The sequence below is a fragment of the Lithobates pipiens genome, unplaced genomic scaffold, assembly GCF_037356315.1.
Source record: "Lithobates pipiens isolate NorthernLeopardFrog02 unplaced genomic scaffold, aLitPip1_a1.2 Scaffold_23, whole genome shotgun sequence".
NCBI classification, from domain to species: Eukaryota; Metazoa; Chordata; class Amphibia; order Anura; family Ranidae; genus Lithobates; species Lithobates pipiens.
The window spans coordinates 320,692,452-320,714,915 of NW_027507785.1; the positions used below are offsets into that span (position 1 = coordinate 320,692,452).

The window sequence follows — 22,464 nt, forward strand, 5'->3', positions numbered from 1 at the left end:
AGCATCCCAACCCCTTTGTTTACATATGGCTGTTAGGAGATGAATGACCCAGCTCACAGATGACTGGACTATAAAATATTGCTGGGGGGGGGCGCATTTGTTTGGATAGAGATGACTTTAGAGGACGCCTGAGCTCACCTCTATAAGGAAGGAGTGCTAACCACTAATCCACCATACTGCCCATATTTACCAACAAGTGAACAGTCTCTACTCCCTTAGTAAATCAGTCCTGATGGACTCACAGTGAGGTCATCATTGCTCTTCCACACGGAATCCAGATAGTGATCGGGAACAAACCCAGAGCTCAGCTCCTCGTACTTCCTGTAAGGAAAAAATAAAATAAACATATATCTTTTTTTCCAATCACCCACGTTAGGACAATAACAAAAGGTAAAAAGACCAAAGCCCCCATACCCCCCCCACCATAAGATGTGAACTACCTCAGGTCCTCAGCAGTACAAGATGCAGGTCCTGACTAGAGATGAGCTTAGGCATTGGCCAAAAAAAAAAAAAAGTTGCGCTATTTTCTAGTCCAATCAGCTGTGGGCCGCTTTATTCATCTCCCCCCGCAGCACGCGTAAACAAAGAGATGGGGGCAGGTGACGTCAGTGGCCCTATATGGACACATACCCATATTTACTCAATGACACTGACAGAACACGGGCGTGTTTCTATAGGACACTGATGTCACTGGCATCCAACCCCTTCGTTCATGTACCAATGACATGACTAAATATGGGCATCTATCTTTATAAGGGCACGAGCGTTACCGACTTCCCACCCCTTTGTTTACATGCCAACGACACATGACCAAATGTGGGCGGGGGGGGGGGGGGGGGCCATGGAACCCAGAATCCCTTGGGGTGGTTGGGAAAACCTTGTTACCCTGTGTCTCTAATAGGGGCACACGGTGAACGAGATGTGTAATATATATCTCATTTTGTTGTGTACTCTTTGCTGGGTCGTTTGGGGTGTGCCTCTATTCCAAATGTTCTATTATGTCTGTCTGCCTTGTATATTATGGGATGTGTATGTAGATTAGCTGTGAGATTGGTGGGGGCGAATTCCTCCAACAGCTCTCACTGCTGATTGGACAGTCTACCCTGCCCGGAATGCAGGGTGGGGGGATTGTCCAGAGTATGACCTATTACCTGTGTTTTCAATAAACAGTCACATTCAGCAACCAAACCAGAGTATTGTCTTGTTTTGTGGTTGTTAGCGGTTGGAATATCCGATATCTATATTCAGACTGAGAGGAAGCGGTATATGACGAAAGCACTCAAGCGGAGTGTGGAATGTAATGTCTATATAAGGGCACTGACATCACCAGCATCCTGCCCCTTTGTGTACATGCCAATGACATGACTAAATATGGGCCTATGTACACATAAGGACATTGATATCACTAACATCCCGCCCCTTTGTTTACATGCCAATGACATGGATAAATATGGGCATCTTTCTATATTTTGTGGTTGTTAGCAGTTGGAATATCCGATATCTATAGTCAGACTGAGAGGAAGCGGTATATGAGGAAAGCACTCAAGCGGAGTGTGGAATGTAACGTCACAATGGGCATCTTTCTATATAAGGGCACTGACATCACCAGCATCTTGTCACTTTGTGTACATACAAATGACATGACTAAAGATGGGCCTATGTACACATAAGGACGCTGATGTCACTAACATCCCGCCCCTTTGTTTACATGCCAATGACTGAATAAATATGGGCATCTCTCTATATAAGGGTACTGATGTCACCCGCTTCCCACCTGTTTACTTGCCAATGACATGGATAAATATGGTCATCTTTCTATAAAAGGGCACTGACGTCACCGGTATCCCACCCCTTTGTTTGCATGCCAAGGCCTGTGACTAAATATGAGCAATCCCTCTATGTAAAGGCACTGACATCACCAGTATGTCCATATAAGGACACTGATGGCACTAACATCCCGCCCCTTTGTTTACATGCCAATGACACTGACTAAATATGGGCATCTTTCTATGTAAAGGCACTGACGTCACAAGTATCCTGACCATTTGTTTACATGCTCTCACTGCTGATTGGGCAGTCTACCCCAACCGGAATACGGGGGGGGGGGGGGGGGATTGTCCAGAGTATTACCTGTGTTTTCAATAAACAGTCCATGTTCAGCAACCAAACAAGTATTGTCTTGTTTTGTGTTTGTTAGCGGTTGGAATATCCGATATCTATATTCAGACTGAGAGGAAGTGGTATATGACGAAAGCAGTCAAGTGGAGTGTGGGTGGTAACGTCACAATGGGCATCTTTCTATATAAGGGCACTGACATTACCAGCATCCTGCCCCTTTGTGGAACATGCCAATGACATGACTAAACATGGGCCAATGTAAACATAAGGACACTGATATCCCACCCCTTTGTTTACATGCCAATGGCATGGATAAATATGGGCATTTTTCTATATAAGGGCACTGACGTCACCGGTATCCCACCCCTTTGTTTGCATGCCAAGGCCGGTGACTAAATATGAGCCTATGTCCATATAAGGACACTGATGGCACTAAGATCCTGCCCCTTGTTTACATGCCAATGACACTGACTAAATATCCTGACCCCTTGTTTACATGCCAAGGCCGGTGACTAAATATGGGCCTATGTCAACATAAAGACACTGATGGCACCAACATCTCGTTCCCTGGTTTACATGCAAATGACATGACTAAATGTGGGCATCTTTCTATATAAGGGCACGGACGTCACCGGGCATCCCGCCCCTTTGTTTACATGCGTTGTGGTGAATGACTCGGCCCCCCAGCTGATTGGACTTCATCTTTACTCCTGACCTTTGTGTTCCCCCTCCTGCTGAAGCAATCGTGGTGGACGCCTCTTCTGCCCACCCCTCGCCCTTCAGAATGGAGTATTCGGAAGGCTCCCCAGTTACGCTCTCCGGTGACCCCGGGCGTGCGCAGCATAAGTGTCAGCCAAACGGTCTTCAAACTCCAGACAGGAACAGAAGCCATGGCGTCATGTGACATCACAGAGGGAGGCAGAGCCGCGCCAGGCGTAAGACCTTGAGTGGGGGGCGATGAGGCCCCATTCACACCCACTGATTTGAAATGCATTGGTTATGTGCGTTTTCGTACATTTTTCGTGTGTCACGCATTGAAATCAATGGGCTGCCCCTATGCACGGCAAGGTAGCTCACTGAGCTTTTTGACGCGTTTTGGTTTTTCTATGTGGCGAAAAGCGCATTCGTATTCCCGAGTTTAGGGCGCCATTAACGTATGGCGTGTGTTTTTTGCACGTTCTGGAGACACACGTGTGTGGAAACGCGTCTTTCTGGAACTCAGAGATGTGAATGGAGTCCTAAGACAAGATGGCGGCACTCCGTGACGCGGTACTCCGACGCACAGACTGGAGGAGGGGCCAACGGTGACCACCCTCATACTGTCATTGTATGGGACACTCCCTGGTGACAGGTCCTCTCTGTAGCTCATCTTCCCTCCATTACAGGACATCCTTATATAAAAATAATAATGAGACTCATGGTCGGTGCTCACCTCTGGCTGCACTCTGCTGCCCCATCCCCCTCAATGTCCACATCTGCCTCCTCCGCCATCTTGCCTGGAATAGGGTTCCTTGATCACCTGTGGTGGCCCCGGGGAAGGGGGAGGGGGGCGGCTAAGCACCGGAATGCTGTACCCCGGGCCTCACACGCCACCGAAATTCATCACTCCAACCCCCAGCCAATCAAAACTCTCGTTTAGCCATCTTAGTACACCCACAGGTCGTGGGTGTACTAAGCAGCGGACATCTTGATACACCCTGCGCACAGCAAAACATTCAGCAAGAAGCCTGCGGCGACCATCTTGGTACACCTTGCCCTCAGCAGTAGGAGACCCGTCAGCGGACATCTTGAGACACCCACCCAAATCTTGAAGTTCATACTTATTTTAGCAGTAAAGTGAGGGTATATACTTACATACAGTATGTTGAAATCTGTAAGGCGATATGATGCTAAAATGTTGAAAGCAGCGGCAAGCCTGTGGTCAGAAGTCGGCGGCGTCCATCTTGGGTACACCTTACTCTCGACCTCATCACAGCTACAGTAAGAAGGCAACGGACATCTTAGTACACCTTACACTCGACCTCATCACGCCTACAGCATAAAGGCGCGCAGCAGACATCTTGCTACACCAAATCCCGTTTTGAATGTGTGAACTATTTTCAGCAATCGAGTGAGCTTATCGGCTTAACTATATTATATTGTAATCTACGAGGTGGAAATTTATATTAAAACTTTTAAGAGAGGCTGAAGAGATGGGTGTACCAAGATGGCGGCGCTCTGTGATCGTTTCTCCGGGGCATGATGAGCTGTATTTCCTGATGGGGACGCGGTGGGTCGGGGCAGCTCCTGACTTGGGGCAGTTCCAGAGGAGCACGCTGACCCACAATTGCCCTCAATGCTTGTGGTGAGTACTGGAGACCAATCAGGGATATTGTGTCACAACTGTAAACAGTGAAATGGGGGGGGGGGGGGTGTGTGCTACTACAAGTTCCAGTCAGTTGTTTGCTGATGAAGAGTTCTAGTCACCCAAGTTTTAGCTTTGACTTTTCCAGATGGTGTCAGGGAACAGTAGAGGTCACCTGACGTCTGACTCCGATCCGCCGTTCTGCGCACTCAGGAGCCGGGCGGTGGTTTGTGAGATAAGTCAGGGTTCCATGTTCAATGCATTGGGTGGCCATCCACTATAAGTGGCTTGCCGCTCCTCTGAAAAGCGATCTGTAAATAGTCGCTCTTCATAGGGTAGTTGACAGGTGGCTGGCAGGTGATCTGTCACCTCCTCACTGCCTGCTTTAACCCTGTAAATGCTGCACCACTATGTGGTGATGCGCTTTTTAAAAGTAGTGCATGCGCTACTCTCTGTGCAATTTCAGCCCATTCAAACGAATGGGCTGAAAATCGCAACCGCACTGAATCGTAGAGGAATCGCACAGGACCGCCCCCTAAGGTCCGGTTCACACCGCTGCGGGTGAGAGATCCGGATGTGATTCGCACTGCACTGCAGTGCAAATCACATCCGATCTCCGTAGCGATGCGAGTTCAGCCATACAGATAGTATGGCTGAATTCGCATCGCACCCGCCGCAAACCTCGCACGGGACCCTTTTTTTGGTCCGCAGCAGAATCGGATCGCATGGGTGTTCACACCATGCGATCCGATTCCTGTGCGACGTCTGCAGATCGCACTGCGATATGCGGACGGATCTGGGGGTGTCATTAACATTTCATTGACACTCCCAGCAGTCCGCATAGGGCAGTGTGAACTGCCGGCGGGAGGCATGCGATGCGGGAAAACGCCGCGGATTCGCGGCGTTCCCGCATCGCTATGGTGTGAACCCAGCCTTATTCTGCACAGAAAGACACAATGCGTTTTATTGCAGAGCACCGGATGCCACTGCACAATGCACCTTGCCGCTGTGCAGTGACATGAAGTGTGACTTTGTGCACTTCAAATAAAGTGTAATATATTGCACCGCAGGTGCTTACACTCTAATGTCCTGCCAAAGTCACACATTATTATTATACATTTATATAGCTCTGACATATACCGCAGTGCTGTACAGAGATCACAGAGCCAGTCACATCAGCCTCTGTGCCAGAGGAGCTTACACTCTAATGTCCCCCCCCCCCCCCCCCCACAGTCACGCACTATTATTATTCAGTTATATAGCTCTGACATATACCGTAGTGCCAGGGCTGTCTTTAATGTTGATTGGACCCTGGGCAAATATGGGCCCCCCCCCCTACTGTATCAGATCAGGCGATTGTGATCCATTGCCAGAGGTTACAGCATCTCATTACCGCTCACTGACTGGTTTCTAGAGGTTACAGCACAAATTAAGGCTCACTGACTAGTTGCTAGAGGTTACAGCACATGACTTCTGCTTGTTTGGTTGCTAGAGATTACTGTACAGTAATACTGCTCACTGATTGGTTGCTACAGGTTATAGCACACCCTCCTCACTGCAGGGGGGCATGATAGACATATGAATGCCGCCTTTATTTTTATATCAATGCCACCAGCCTCAGCTATTTACATATGAATGTAGCTGCTATTTACATGTAAACACAGGGTCTGCAGGTGAGTTATCTGTACACAACAGCAGGGCAGAGCTGGGCAGCATTAGTAGCAGCACTTCACACTGATATTTCGGGACACAGCACAGGACTAAAATTTGAAGGGACAAGGGAATTTAAACTGGCATAGTTGGCAAGTATGAGGCAGCTGCTTTGGGCCCCACAACATTGACAGGGCCCTGGGCAGCTGCTTTGGGCCCCACAACATTGACAGGGCCCAGGGCAGCTGCCCCTTTTGCCCTGCCTAAAGATGGCCCTGCGTAGTGCTGTACAGAGATCACTGTACCAGAGGAGATTACACTCTAATGTCCCCTTCCCCCACAGTCACCCACTATGATTAATATTATTCTACATTTCTATAGCTCTGACATATACCATCGTGCTGTATAGAGAACGCTGAGCCAATCACATCAGTCTCAGAAACAGAAGAGCTTACACTCTAATTTCCCCACCATAGTCACACACTAATTATTATTTAAATAGAAAAAAACACTGCGCTATCTCTGACAAGCCAGCGCTAACACACTAAAAGTGGAAATTTCTAGTACAATCAATATATGAAGAAAGTGTTGCGCTAAATACAATAAATATGTGCAAAGAAAAAATCTCTGTCCAAAATATATACTTATGCTAATTTAACAGGTTACCCCAATAATAGTTCTATCAACTGTGTATATGTATAAATATTACACATAAGTGAAATAAAATTAAAATAGAAACGTGCAAAAAAAAAAAAAAGGAAATATAAATTGTTTATCAAAGTCCTCAGGTGGAAGTTAGTGCAATATCTGCACGAGGGACCATCAATAGTCCCCCTTAGGTCTCGGTTCACACTGGGGGCGATGCGAGGCGACACGACTTGCCGCGCCGCGACCTCAGCGGCGACTTGCAAATGACTTCTTGTATAGAAGTCAATGCAAGTCGCCCGAGGTCGCCCAAAAGTAGTACAGGAACCTTTTTTCTAAGTCGGAGCGACTCGAGTCGCTCCTCTTAGAACGGTTCCGTAGTACAGAACGGGGGCGACTTGTCAGGTCGCGGCACGGCAAGTCGTGTCGCCTCGCGTTCGCCCCCTGTGTGAACCGAGCCTTAGCGTGAAGAGTAGTGACAATATCTTCCAAAGAGTCCAAAAATGTGCACAGTACACCCTTGTGTGAACACCGCCACCTGGAACAGATTTTAGGCTTACCGGACGCCTATGACCCAAACGGACATATACGCCCGGAGGGTCTAAACGGCTTTGGTTCAAAACGGTTGTGTGGCCTTCAAGGAACCATAGAGCGTAGAACTAGTTGATGCAGAAATTCCTCCAAAACCAAACCCGAAGCCAAATATCCTCCAATCAATAGAACAGATCACACTCCACAAGACGATCATGCAGAATAAAGGAATGGAACCAAAATAGCGTAATTCCGTAAATTTTTTTTTTATAAATGTATTAAAAAAAGTATCAAACTTACATTTATGCAGTTGACAAAGCGCTTTCATATAAAAATAACAGCAGTGAGGTTCTACCGACGCGTTTCGTCTCCTAGGACGTCGTCTGGTTTTGGAGGAATTTCTGCATCAACTAGTTCCACGCTCTATGGTTCCTTGAAGGCCACACGACCGTCTTGAACCAAAGCCGTTTAGACCCTCCGGGCGTATATGTCCGTTTGGGTCATAGGCGTCCGGTAAGCCTAAAATCTGTTCCAGGTGGCGGTGTTCACACAAGGGTGTACTGTGCACATTTTTTGGACTCTTTGGAAGATATTGTCACTACTCTTCACGCTAAGGGGGACTATTGATGGTCCCTCGTGCAGATATTGCACTAACTTCCACCTGAGGACTTTGATAAACAATTTATATTTCCTTTTTTTTTTTTTTTGCACGTTTCTATTTTAATTTTATTTCACTTATGTGTAATATTTATACATATACACAGTTGATAGAACTATTATTGGGGTAACCTGTTAAATAAGCATAAGTATATATTTTGGATAGAGATTTTTTTCTTTGCACATATTTATTGTATTTAGCGCAACACTTTCTTCATATATTGACACACTATTATTACACATTTATATAGTTCTAACATATACTGCAGTGCTGTACAGAGATCACTGAGCCAGTCACACCAGTCTCTGTACCAGAAAAGCTTACACTCTCTAATGTCCCCTCCCCCACAGTCACTTATTATTATTATTATTATTATTATTATACATTTATATAGCTCTGACATATACTGTGGTGCTGTACAGAGAACACTGAGTCAGTCACATCAGTCTCTGTACCAGAAGAGCTTACACTCTAATGGCCCCCCCACAGTCACACACTATTATTATACATTTATATAGCTCTGACATATACAGCAGTGCTGTACAGAGATCACCGAACCAGTCACATCAGTCTCTGTACAAAGAAAAGCTTGCACTCTCTAATGTCCCCCCCCCCCCCACAGTCACACACTATTATTATTAATATTATTATACATTTATATAGCTCTGAAATATACCATAGTGCTGTACAGAGAACACTGAGCCAATCACATCATTCTCTGAAACAGAAGAGCTTACACTCTAATTTCCCCACCATAGTCACACACTAATTATTATACATGTATATAGCTCTGAAATATACTGCAGTGCTGTACAGAGATCACTGAGCCAAACACATCAGTCTCTGTACCAGAAGAGCTTACACTCTAATGTCCCCTCCCCCACAGTTGCACACTAATTATTATTATTATTCTACATGTATATAGCTCTGACATATACCGCTGTGCTGTACAGAGAACATAGAGCCAAACACATCAGTCTCTGTACCAGAAGAGCTTACACTCTAATGTCCCCTCCCCCACAGTCACACACTATCATCATAATACATTTATATAGCTCTGACATATACCGTGGTTCTGTACAGAGATCACTGATCCAGTCCTATCAGTCTCTGTAGAGGAGCTTACACTCTACCCCCCCCCCCCCCCCCCAGTCACACACTATTATTATAAATTTATATAGTTCTGACATATACCGCAATGCTGTAATGAGATCAGCCTCAGTACCAGAGGAGCTTACACTCTAATGTCCTTCCCACAGTCACACTCTATTATTATTATACATTTATATACAGTTAGGTCTATGTATATTTGGACACAGACACAACTTTACATTTTTTCAGGTATTTATCAAAACATACTCAATCTATAGTTGTATAAAGGATATGAGCTGAAGGTGCGCACTCTTAGGTATAATTTTAGGGTATGTACATCCAAATCGGAGGAAGGGTTTAGGAATTACAGCTCTTAAGAATAGCCCCCCCCCCCCTCCTTTTTCAAGGGACCAACCTTCGTTATTTCCTTATCAATTAAGCAGGTAAAAGTTCTGGAGTTGATTGTAAAACCTTGCACGCGCGGTGCGATTGTTGGCAGGGGATTGTCTGTTGACAGACTTGGTACGCTCCTTTTGACAATTGTTGTCCAATTTTCGGGCCAACAAATGTTGGACGGTAGGCTAGTAAATTTTCGACGGACAACGGCTTGACGTGTGATTTTTCGTATATGGCCAGTACACAAATCCGTCACACAAAAGTCGAAAGTACAACCATACATGGTCAGAAACAATGCTCACCAAACATGAAATTATCAGAAGGGGCCCAAAGGGTGGCGCTCAAGAGCTGAAATTCCTCATAGTACGTCACTACATTCGTGTTTGTGGCACAACAATTGTGTACCGTTAGTATGCAAGACAAGATCCTGGTCCCACGCCCTGTTGACAAAAATCAGACGCTCGGTTGGCCAACAATCGTACCATCTCTACTAGGCTTTTGTGTGGTATTTGCATTTGGAAAACGATTGCTGTGTGAACCTACATCATGCATTCAAGGGAGCTGTCCATCCAAGTGAAACAGGCCATTGTAAGGCTTCAAAAACAAAACCAATCCATCAGAGAGATAGCAGCAACATTAGGAGTGGCCAAGTCAACAGTTTGGTCCATTCTGAGGAAAGGAGGACGCAACATGAGATCAGCAACATAAAAAAAGGCCTGGACTTCACGAGAGCAAATACAGAGGGTTCACCACAAGGTGCAAACCATTCATAAGACTGAAGAATCGAAAAAACTAATTAGACTTTGCCAAAAAAAATCAAAAAAAAAAAAAGCCAGATCAGTTCTGGAAAAGCATTCTTTGGACGGATGAAACTAAGATTAATCTGTAAATAAAAAATAGATTTGGTTCAACTAAACAGGAAAAGCACCCATGAGAATAGGCACCACATCCCAAAATTAGAAAATATGATAATTAAGAAAGTCACGGGATTTTGACGGTGCTTATTATCAAGAAAAAAAAAATTGTAATGCACAAATATATAATTTTTATTTATTTTTTGTTTTTTAGAATCATAGTTAAAATACTATATGCATAAAAAACAGTAGCAGTACAGTGCAGTGGTGGTCTAAATGGTCAAGAAATACACTGAATGAAAATATATTGTTGCACATTATCCCGACATGTTTCGCAGAAATGCTTCCTCGGGGGATGTGCGAATATTCAAACAGTAAACTCTAAATTTGGAAGAAATATACAAAAATTACAATCAATATAAACGTAAGATAAGATAATATGTTTATATTGATTGTCATTTTTGTATATTTCTTCCAAATCTAGAGAGTTTACTGTTTGAATATTCGCACATCCCCCGAGGAAGCATTTCTGCGAAACATGTCGGGATAATGTGCAACAATATATTTTCATTCAGTGTATTTCTTGACCATTTAGACCACCACTGCACTGTACTGCTACTGTTTTTTATGCATATAGTATTTTAACTCTGATTCTAAAAAAAAAAAAAAAATTATATATTTGTGTATTACAATTTTTTTTTTTGATAATAAGCACCGTCAAAACCTTCCCTTTTTATTTTTTATTTTTTTATTATTAAAATAACTTGCCTATACTTACCTGCTCTGCCCAATGCTTTTGCACAGAGCAGGCCCAATCCTCTTGTTCTGGGGTGCCCCGCCGCCGATCCAGGCCCTTCCTCTTCAGCGAATGCCCCAAACCCCCCCCCCCCAACAGAAAGCCGCTTTCCATGGAGGGTTACCGTGTGTGCTCGCTCCCAAGCCGTCCTGTCTGCGTCTATTGACACAGAGCCCCATCGCCCACAGCATTTGATTGACAGCGACGGGAGTCAATAGCTCCCACTGCTACCAAGCTGCCTAATGAGGAGGGAGACAGCGGCGAGAGCCACTGCTCTCGTGCACATCACTGGATCGGTCGGGCTCAGGTAAGAAAAGGGGGGGGGGGTGGTCTGGGGGAATCCCGCAGCACAGAAGGGTGTTTTTTTTTTATTTTATTTTTTTTGTTTTTTTTTTATAATGCATTAAATTAAAAAAAACGTAATGCTTTAGAATATTTATATCGCTCTGACATACAATGCCTTAAAGCAGGGATCCTCAAACTACGGCCCTCCCAGCTGTTGCAAAACTACACATCCCATGAGGCATTGTAAAACTCTGACATTCACAGACATGACTAGGCATGATGGGAATTGTAGTTCCTGAACAACTGGAGGGCCATAGTTTGAAGACCCATGCCTTAAAGTATTCATACCCCTTGAAATTTCCCACATTTTTGTCATGTTGCAACTAAAAAGGTAAATGTGTTTTATTGGGATTTTATGTGATAGACCAACACAAGTGGCACATAATTGTGAAGTGGAAGGAAAATGGTAAATGGTTTTCCAGATTTTTTTACAAATGAATATGTGAAAAGTGTGGGGGGGGGGGGCATTTGTATTCAGACCCCTTTACTCTGATACCCCCTAACTAAAATCTAATGGAACCAATTGCCTTCAGAAGTCAAGAAAATAAATATATACTGCAATAAGTGCCAAAAATGTTAAATATCGCATTTGAAACCGATGTGATCCACTTTGTAGAGCATGAACACTTTACTTGGGATTTGGAACTTTTATTGCTTCAAGGTTATTGATGTGTGCAACAAATTTATCTGCATGGGGCTTTTTCTCCCTTCGTCTTTCAGGACAGCACCTGGAGGGAGCGTAGCTCCACCCACTTTCCCAGGAAACACTGCAGATCACTTTAAAGACCGGACACTTCCACCATGGCCTCAGTTGTAGTGTTTCCTCCGGCCATGGTGGAAGCGCTGCAGGGAACCAAGGGGTGCTGCGCTCTCTCCAGGTGGGGAGAGTTGGAGGCATACCATTGTTGCTTTGTCTTCTTGGTACAGACCTGGCCCAGCTTCCTCCCTTCAAGTGCGGGGGTCACTCCGGTGTCCGCTCTCCTTCATACCCAGGGGGGTCAGGCCGTGGAGGTTCCCCCTCTTCTAGACTGGCGGCGGGGTCTGAGACATGGCTGGGATTCATTTGTTTGTTCAGGCTCATGCCTTCCGGGTCCGGATGACGAGCGCGTCATTCCGGCCGGGGGCGGGACTTCCGACGGTGCGACGTGGCTTCCGGTTCCGGCCGCTGGAACGCAGGGAGAGGGGGCGGTCTCTTCGGCTGACATCACTTCCGGGATTGACGCGGAATTTAAACTGATAAAAGCGCCCAGACGCCATTGATCCTCGCTGAACGATGGAGGAGGATCAATCGGCGGTGGCAGGAGCAGGAGCCACGATTGTCAGCCAGGCTCAGGTAAGCAGTGGCAGTGGTCTCTGTCATTACTGTTTGAGCCATGTCGTTTTCTCCCTTCCTTGCATTGGGAAGCCTGCAGCATTGTTTTCCTAGGATGCTATTTAGGAATAATGCTTTTCAATAGTTGTTTAGCCACTTGAGATCCGCGCTATAGCCGAATGACGGCTACAGCGCGGACCTCCTTTGCCGGGACTACGTCTATTGACGTCGTCCCGTGCACGAGCGGCCTGCGCGCCCCCTGAGGGGGCGCGCGCGGCGTGCTCTGTGATCGGCGAGTCTATGAGACTCGCCTGATCACGGATCCGAGGAAGGGGTCGATCCCGACCCCTTATCACGTGATCAGCTGTCAGCCAATGACAGCTGATCATGTGATGCAACGGAGCCGGTAATCGGCTATTATTCCTCCTCGCGCTGTCAGCGCGAGGAGAAAAAAAAGAGCCGATCACTGGCGGCCGTGATCGGGACATCAGTCCCGATCACGGCCAGCCCTGCCAGTGCCCACCTGCCCCCTGCCAGTGCCACCTTAATAAAATATAAGTGCCCCCTGTCAATGCCACCCATCAGTGCCCACAGTGCCACCCAGCAGTGCCCGCAGTGCCACCCACAGTGCCCACAATCTGCCTCAACAATGGTGCTGCACCCCAGTGCCACATATCCGTGCCCATCAGTGCCCAGCAGTGCCTCCCATCAGTGCCCAGCAGTGCCACCTATCAGAGCCACCTATCAGTGCCCATCAGTCCCATCTATCAGTGGTACCTATCAGTGCCCCTTAGTGCCACCCATCCGTGCCACCCATCCGTGCCCATCTTTGCCCATCAGTGCCACCTTATCTGTGCCCATCAGTACTGCCTTATCTGTGCCTATCAGTGCCACCTTATCTGTGCCTATTAGTGCCGCCTTAACTATGCGCATCAGTGCCCACCAGTGCAGCCTATCAGTGCCCACCAATGCAGCCTATCAGTGCCCACCAGTGCAGCCTATCCGTGCCGCCTCATCAGCGCACTTCAATGAAGGAGAAAAATGACCTGTTTGCAAAATTTTATAACAAACTATTAAACATGATTTTTTATTTTTATTTTTTTTGCATCTTTTTTTGTTTGTTTAGCAAAAAATAAAACTCCCAGCTGTAATTAAATACCACCAAAAGAAAGCTCTATTTGTGGGAAAAAAATGATAAAAATGTCATTTGGGTACAGTGTTGTATGCCCGCGCTATTGTCATTCAAAGTGCATCAGCGCTGAAAATTGGTCTGGGACTGAGGGGGGTTTAAGTGCCCAGTAAGCAAGTGGTTAGTGAGTCTGTGGGGGGATTCACTGGCTGAAGAGCAAATAGAATTTGAAAATTGTTAATCTGTTCTATTTGGCAGCATGTCTTTTTTCTCTTTGTTCATGTGTAATGTAACTGAGATTTTGGGGTTTTTTTCCTTGGTATATTTCAGAAGGCGAAAGAAAAAACCAAACATGTTTCCCCTCCTAGCAAGAGGAGGTGTCCATCATGTAAAAACTTACTTAGAGATTCTTGGACTAAGGTGTTATGCAGGTCCTGCATAAGCAACCTGGTCAAAGAAGAAGCAGCTTCCACTACCCCTGCGTCTCAGCAGGGAGAGCTGCTAAGTTCTTTTAGGAAAGAATTATCAGATACTTTTGAAGGGGCAAGTCGGGAGTGTTATTCCGCCCCCCTACCCCGAACCCAAAGAGCCAATGACGGTCTTCCAACTGTGGGAGCAAGGTTACAGGCCTTTTTTCCGCAGTGGAAGTCAGTGACAAATGGTCTGTTCATCCTCAAAACAATAAAAGAGGGTTACAGGCTGGAATTCGCTCACCCCCCCCCCCCCCCACACGGTTTTATGTAATCCAGGCTCCTCGAGACCCAGAAAAATCAGTAGCCATGATCTCTATTTTGCAAGAACTGATGCAGCAAAGGGTGATCATGTACGTTCCCCCCGAGGAGGTAGGGCTAGGCTGTTACTCACACATCTTCCTTGTAAAGAAACCATCGGGCAAATTCAGATTGATTCTGAATCTGAAGATTTTAAACAAATCGATCAGATACAAGAGATTCAAGATGGATACAATTTTCTTGGTGAAGAGTCTTCTGATGCCAACCTGTTTTATGGCATCCATAGACCTAAGAGATGCATATCTCCATGTGCCTATGGCCATAGCTTCACAGAAATATCTGAGGTTTGCGGTCAGGACGGGAGGCTCGGTGCTACATCTCCAGTTCAGAGCTCTCCCATTCGGTCTATCCTCATCTCAGAGGATATTTACAAAGATCGTAGCAGAGGCCCTAGCCCCCCCTCAGAGTAGAAGGTATATCAATCGTTCCATACTTGGACGACCTTTTAATATTTGCCAATACAAAACATCTATTGGAGAGGGACCTGGGAAGGACAGTAAGACACTTTAGAGGGTCTCGGATGGATGATAAACAGGGGGAAATCAAACATGATTGCATCTCAGTCGATAAAGTTCCTGGGATACACCATCGACTCCAGACAGGAAAAGATTTTTCTCCCAGTAGAGAAAATAGAAAAGGTTCAGAGTGCCGTGAAGAGGACCCAGACAAACCTGCCTATTTCTATCAGGGCAGCCATGTCAGTTTTGGGCCTCCTCACAGCATCCATCCCTGCAGTTCAATGGGCACGCCTTCATGCAAGGGATCTCCAACAGGCAATATTGATGAATTGGTCCTACGGGGAGTCCCTGGAGAAGCAATTCAGGATGCCCCCTCAGGTCCAGAGAAAGCTCTGGTGGTGGAGGAGTCACTCAAATCTAGACAAGGGTCTACTTTGGTGTTTTCCGGTAGACCGGAGGTTGACTACAGATGCAAGCTCCTGGGGGTGGGGTGCCCACCTGGAAGGACAGATGGCCCAGGGGAGCTGGACAGTCAAAGAGGCCAGGAGATCCTCCAATTGGAGGGAACTCAGGGCCATCCTGCTCGGACTATGGGCCTTCAAAGAAGTGGTAGAAGGTCTCCATATCCAGGTCTTATCCGACAACGCCACAGCTGTATCCTATATAACAAGGCAGGGGGGCACAAGAAGCAGGGTGCTGCTATCCCTGGCCAGTCAGATCCTGTCATGGGCAGAGAGCAACCTGAGGTCCATATCAGCAGTACACCTAAAAGGAGATCTGAATGTTGTAGCGGATTTTCTGAGCAGGGAAACAATTCGGGATTTAGAATGGAGTCTGAACCCCGAGGTTTTTCAAGATCTGACAGTGAGATGGGGTCTCCCTCAGATAGATCTATTCGCATCAAGGAGCAACACCAAAGTGAAGGCCTTCTTCTCTTTAAACAGGCAAGATCAGGCAAGGGGACTGGATGCCCTAGCACAACCGTGGAATTTCCACTTGTGCTACGCTTTCCCCCCTTTTTAGATGATCCCTTTGGTTCTGAGGAAATTGCAGGGGGAATCCACAAGTCTGATTCTAGTGGCTCCCTTTTGGCCCAAAAGGACATGGTTCGCAACCATACAGAGGATGGCGGTGGGACCCCACTGGGCTCTTCCGCTTCGAAGGGATCTCCTAACCCAGGGACCCTTTTCAGCATCCGAATATCGGGCAACTCAACCTAACTGGGTGGTTACTGAGGAGCAAATCTTAAAAAGAAAGGGGTTATCTGACAAGCTCGTCACAACCCTCTTAGGAAGTAGAAAAGATACTACTAGGTCAATTTATTTTAAAACGTGGAAACGTTTTAACTCCTGGTGCCTATCAAAGGAATTCCCTCCCCAGGAGATATTTTCGGTTCTTGAATTTCTCCATGAGGGCATGGAACTAGGGTTGGCGGCCAGTACCCTGAAGGCACAGGTGGCTGCTTTATCGGTTTTTCTTGAGAGCCAGTTATCTCAAGAACCGCTTATTATTAGATTTTTTAAGGCATTGGCCAGAGCTAGGCCTATACCATTTAAGTTTTTTCCGAAAGGGGACTTGTCATTGGTTCTACAGGCATTGACCAGAGAACCTTTTGAACCCCCAGAAGAAGCGACTATCAGATTTTGGTCGCTTAAGTTAATTCTTTTAGTGGCTATTACATCTGCTAGAAGAGTAAGCGAGTTACAAGCCTTATCAATAGTGGAGCCTTTCTGTTACATATTTCCGGACCAGGTGGTTCTTAAAACTGACCCGGGTTTCCTACCAAAGGTCTCAACAGCCTTCCATAGGACGCAGGAAATAGTTCTACCTACCTTTTTTGTCCTTCACCTTCAAATGCTAAGGAGAAGTCTTTCCACAGCCTAGATGTAAGAAGGTGCCTATTACACTATCTAGAGATCACAAGTAAGTTCAGGAAGTCAAACTCTCTCTTCGTCGTATTCTCAGGACCACGGAAGGGCTATAGTGCGTCCAAAAATACTATAGCTAGGTGGCTACGAATGGCTATTAGGGAAGCCTATAGAGCATCCGGAGTAGACCCCCCCCCCCCCCTCAGGGGTTGTCGCCCATTCCACTCGGGCAGTAGCAACATCCTGGGCGGAAAGAGCAGGGGCTTCTCCGAATCGGATCTGTAAAGCGGCTACGTGGACAAGCTTCTCTACCTTCACCCGCCACTACAGGTTGGACCTGCTTTCAGCTTCAGATCAATCGTTTGGCAGAAAGGTTCTGCAGGCGGTGGTCCCACCCTAGAGTAAGTACTCTCTTATCATCTCCAGGTGCTGTCCTGAAAGACGAAGGGAGAAAACCCTAGACGACCCTAGATGACCCACCCTAGATTGTATTTGAAAAATGTGGTGTTATTGCTATTTTCTGCTTATTTAATTTCAGCATGGCTGGAGGTACTCTATGAACAACTGAGGCCATGGTGGAAGTGTCCGGTCTTTTAAAGTGATCTGCAGTGTTTCCTGGGAAAGTGGGTGGAGCTACGCTCTCCAGGTGCTGTCCTGAAAGACTCATAGAAATACCATTACCGGTAAGTCTAACTAGGGTTTTCGTGATTTTTATTTATTTTTATTTTTTCAAAGTCGCATCGGTTTCAAATGTGATATTTATTCAACGTTTTTGGCACTTGGTGCCGTATATTTTCTTTACTAGTATCATTTTGCACTTGCAAAGCTTTTTTATTTACTGCAGCTGCCAATTGTCTCAATTCCCAAATTATCACTTATTCATATCAATATTTAGATTTCTTTGGCGCTTTGTTTTTTTTTTGTTTTTTTTGCCTTCAGAAGTCACCGAATTCGTAAATAGAGTCCACCTGTGTGTGATTGAACCTCATTAGAAATACTTCTGTTCTGTGAAGCCCTCAGAGGCTTGTTAGAGAATCTTAGAGAACAAACAGCATCATGTAGGCCAAGGAACACACCAGACAGGTCGGGGATAAAGTTGTGGAGAAGTTTAACCGCTTAAGGACCGGCCGCCGTTGTTATACTGCGCCAGGTTACCATAAATATGTAGAAGAATACATATTGGCCTAAACTGATGAAGAAATATTTTTTTACTTAATTTATTTATTTTTGGATATTTATCATAGTAAAAAATATTTTTTCTTTTTTCTTTCAAAATTGTTGCTCTTTTTTTTGTTTATAGCGGAAATAATAAAAACTGCAGAGGCGATCAAATACTACCAAAAGAAAGCTCTATTTGTGGGGGGGAAGAAAGGACATAAATTTTATTTGGGTACAGCGTCCCATGACCGCGCAATTGTCACTTGAATTGCAGTAGTGCCATATTGCAAAAAATGGCCGGGTCATTAATGGAGAAAATCCTTCTGGTCCTTAAGTGGTTAAAGCGGGGTTAGGTTAAAAAAAATATCCCCAAGCTTTGCACATCTCACGGAGCTCTGTTCAATCCATCATCCGAAAATGGAAAGAGTATGGCACAACTGCAAACCTACCAAGACATGGCCGTCCACCTAAACTGACCGGCCGGGCAAGGAGAGCATTCAAGACTTGAAAATTGCTGGTCACAGACGCTCTCCATCCAATCTAACAGAGCTTGAGATATTTTGCAGAGAAGAAGAATGGGCAGAAATGTCCCTCTCTAGATGTGCAAAGCTGGTAGAGACATCCCCAAAAAGACTTGCAGTTGTAATTGCAGAAAAAGGCGGTTCTACAAAGTATTGACTCCGGGGGGCGCCATACAAATGTACCCCCCACACTTTTCACATATTTATTTGGAAAAATTTTGGAAAACCATTTATCATTTTCCTTCCACTTCACAATTTTGTGCCACTTTGTGTTGGTTTATCACATAAAATCCCAATAAAATACATTTACGTTTTTGGTGGTAACATGACAAAATGTGGGGAATTTCAAGGGGTATGAATACTTATTCAAGGCACTTTCGCTCTCACATATACCTCAGTGCTGTACAGAGATCACTGAGCCCGTCACATCAGTCTCTGTACCAGAGGAGCTTACACTCTCTAATGTCACATGACTGCTCATCGAACAGAGAATTGGTTATTTTTATAGTGAAGCTTTTTAGCTCTTTGTAGAGAATGCTGGGTGATTCCGATCAGTCCAGCCCATGTATGAGAACACCTCCGAATCTTTCCCATCACTGTATTCATCTTTGTTACTCTCTCCTAGAAAGAATAAAACGTCACGATGGAGTTCGCCCGTCGCCTCTGCATGTCCCAGCAGAAGATTTTATTGGTCCACAGACTGACCCCCTGTAGAATAATCCCCCATAGATGCCCCTTGAGCACCAATATTCTCTCCACACCCCGGAAGAGCTCACCGGCCGAAAATCATCAGACTTTTATCAACCGCAGACCTCAGACGTCACCCCTGTCCTCCAGATTTCACACCGGCTGCAGGAAAACTGATGGACGTCACAGCCCATTACTGCATGATAACGTTCGGTGCTCCGCGATCATCTGCAGATTGCCACAGACTATCCTTGCACCCCAGAACATCATTTTGTGTACCAAAACCATCCATACCTCTGCCCGCTTGAATGTCCTGCTACCGCCACACGTGTGGATCCTTATCAAACCCCTCCAGAAATTGGTTGCCATCATCCTGGGCAGGTTAGATATTTTAATTCTGTCTTATTAATGTTGTGGCTTAGGATTTTCAAATCTGATCACAAGCCTTCCCCTCAGCTGTACAGGCTCCTCTCCTGTACTAAATGCTTCATTTGAATGGTGACCCCTCTAGTGACACCTAAAGATCTATATAGAGGAATCAGGACCTCCTTCCTCCTGCTGGTGACCCCTCTAGTGATATAAAGATCTATATAGAGGAATCAGGACCTCCTTCCTCCTGCTGGTGACCCCTCTAGTGATATAAAGATCTATATAGAGGAATCAGGACCTCCTTCCTCCCGCTGGTGACCCCTCTAGTGATATAAAGATCTATATAGAGGAATCAGGACCTCCTTCCTCCTGCTGGTGACCCCTCTAGTGATATAAAGATCTATATAGAGGAATCAGGACCTCCTTCCTCCCACTGCTGATCCCTCTAGTGATATAAAGATCTATATAGAGGAATCAGGACCTCCTTCCTCCTGCTGGTGACCCCTCTAGTGATATAAAAATCTATATAGAGGAATCAGGACCTCCTTCCTCCCACTGGTGATCCCTCTAGTGATATAAAGATCTATATAGAGGAATCAGGACCTCCTTCCTCCTGCTGGTGACCCCTCTAGTGATATAAAAATCTATATAGAGGAATCAGGACCTCCTTCCTCCTGCTGGTGACCCCTCTAGTGATATAAAAATCTATATAGAGGAATCAGGACCTCCTTCCTCCTGCTGGTGACCCCTCTAGTGATATAAAAATCTATATAGAGGTATCAGGACCTCCTTCCTCCTGCTGGTGACCCCTCTAGTGATATAAAAATCTATATAGAGGAATCAGGACCTCCTTCCTCCCACTGGTGATCCCTCTAGTGATATAAAGATCTATATAGAGGAATCAGGACCTCCTTCCTCCTGCTGGTGATCCCTCTAGTGATATAAAGATCTATATAGAGGAATCAGGACCTCCTTCCTCCTGCTGGTGACCCCTCTAGTGATATAAAGATTTATATAGAGGAATCCGGACCTCCTTCCTATTGCTGGTGACCCCTCTAGTGATAGAAGGTCCTGATTCTTATATATAGATCTTTATTTTTCTCGCTGGTGATCCCTGTAGTGATACCTAAAGATCTATATAGAGGAATCAGGACCTCCTTTCGCCTGCTGGTGATCCCTCTAGTGATAAAGATCTATATAGAGGTATCAGGACCTCCTTCCTCCTGCTGGTGATCCCTCTAGTGATATAAAGATCTATATAGAGGAATCAGGACCTCCTTCCTCCTGCTGGTGATCCCTCTAGTGATATAAAAATCTATATAGAGGAATCAGGACCTCCTTCCTCCCGCTGGTGACCCCTCTAGTGATATAAAGATCTATATAGAGGAATCAGGACCTCCTTCCTCCTGCTGGTGATCCCTCTAGTGATAAAGATCTATATAGAGGTATCAGGACCTCCTTCCTCCTGCTGGTGACCCCTCTAGTGATATAAAGATCTATATAGAGGAATCAGGACCTCCTTCCTCCTGCTGGTGATCCCTCTAGTGATAGAAGGTCCTGATTCTTATATATAGATCTTTATTTTTCTCGCTAGTGATCCCTGTAGTGATACCTAAAGATCTATATAGAGGAATCAGGACCTCCTTTCGCCTGCTGGTGATCCCTCTAGTGATAAAGATCTATATAGAGGTATCAGGACCTCCTTCCTCCTGCTGGTGACCCCTCTAGTGATATAAAAATCTATATAGAGGAATCAGGACCTCCTTCCTCCTGCTGGTGACCCCTCTAGTGATATAAAGATCTATATAGAGGAATCAGGACCTCCTTCCTCCTGCTGGTGATCCCTCTAGTGATAAAGATCTATATAGAGGTATCAGGACCTCCTTCCTCCTGCTGGTGACCCCTCTAGTGATATAAAAATCTATATAGAGGAATCAGGACCTCCTTCCTCCTGCTGGTGATCCCTCTAGTGATATAAAGATCTATATAGAGGAATCAGGACCTCCTTCCTCCTGCTGGTGATCCCTCTAGTGATATAAAGATCTATATAGAGGAATCAGGACCTCCTTCCTCCTGCTGGTGACCCCTCTAGTGATATAAAGATCTATATAGAGGAATCAGGACCTCCTTCCTCCTGCTGGTGATCCCTCTAGTGATATAAAGATCTATATAGAGGTATCAGGACCTCCTTCCTCCTGCTGGTGATCCCTCTAGTGATATAAAGATCTATATAGAGGAATCAGGACCTCCTTCCTCCTGCTGGTGACCCCTCTAGTGATATAAAGATCTATATGGAGGAATCAGGACCTCCTTCCTCCTGCTGGTGACCCCTCTAGTGATATAAAAATCTATATAGAGGAATCAGGACCTCCTTCCTCCTGCTGGTGACCCCTCTAGTGATATAAAAATCTATATAGAGGAATCAGGACCTCCTTCCTCCCACTGGTGACCCCTCTAGTGATATAAAGATCTATATAGAGGAATCAGGACCTCCTTCCTCCTGCTGGTGACCCCTCTAGTGATATAAAGATTTATATAGAGGAATCCGGACCTCCTTCCTATTGCTGGTGACCCCTCTAGTGATAGAAGGTCCTGATTCTTATATATAGATCTTTATTTTTCTCGCTGGTGATCCCTGTAGTGATACCTAAAGATCTATATAGAGGAATCAGGACCTCCTTTCGCCTGCTGGTGATCCCTCTAGTGATAAAGATCTATATAGAGGTATCAGGACCTCCTTCC

The 22,464-nt window shown here is 45.6% G+C and overlaps 2 protein-coding genes across 4 annotated transcripts in view; one reads left to right on the forward strand and one right to left on the reverse strand.

Annotated features, from left to right (window-relative positions):
* Window positions 1-3,817, reverse strand: part of MYSM1 (Myb like, SWIRM and MPN domains 1) — a gene marked incomplete in the record, with an annotated part of 72,882 nt that extends 69,065 nt beyond the window's left edge. The window contains 2 exon segments of the mRNA XM_077450610.1: window positions 243-321; window positions 3,551-3,817. Of these exon segments, the coding sequence (XP_077306736.1) occupies window positions 243-321; window positions 3,551-3,609 (138 nt within the window).
* A 486-nt stretch (window positions 3,818-4,303) lies between these two features.
* OMA1 (OMA1 zinc metallopeptidase) overlaps window positions 4,304-22,464 on the forward strand; it is a 152,195-nt gene continuing 134,034 nt past the window's right edge. Inside the window, exons 1-3 of one of the 3 annotated variants that reach the window (XM_077450612.1) lie at window positions 4,351-4,462; window positions 17,526-17,670; window positions 19,292-19,734. In XM_077450612.1, the coding sequence (XP_077306738.1) occupies window positions 19,310-19,734 (425 nt within the window). In that variant the 5' untranslated portion in view covers window positions 4,351-4,462; window positions 17,526-17,670; window positions 19,292-19,309. Of the gene's footprint in view, window positions 4,463-17,525; window positions 17,671-19,291; window positions 19,735-22,464 lie in introns of all 3 variants that reach the window. The other 2 variants (XM_077450611.1, XM_077450614.1) reach the window with 2 other exon arrangements.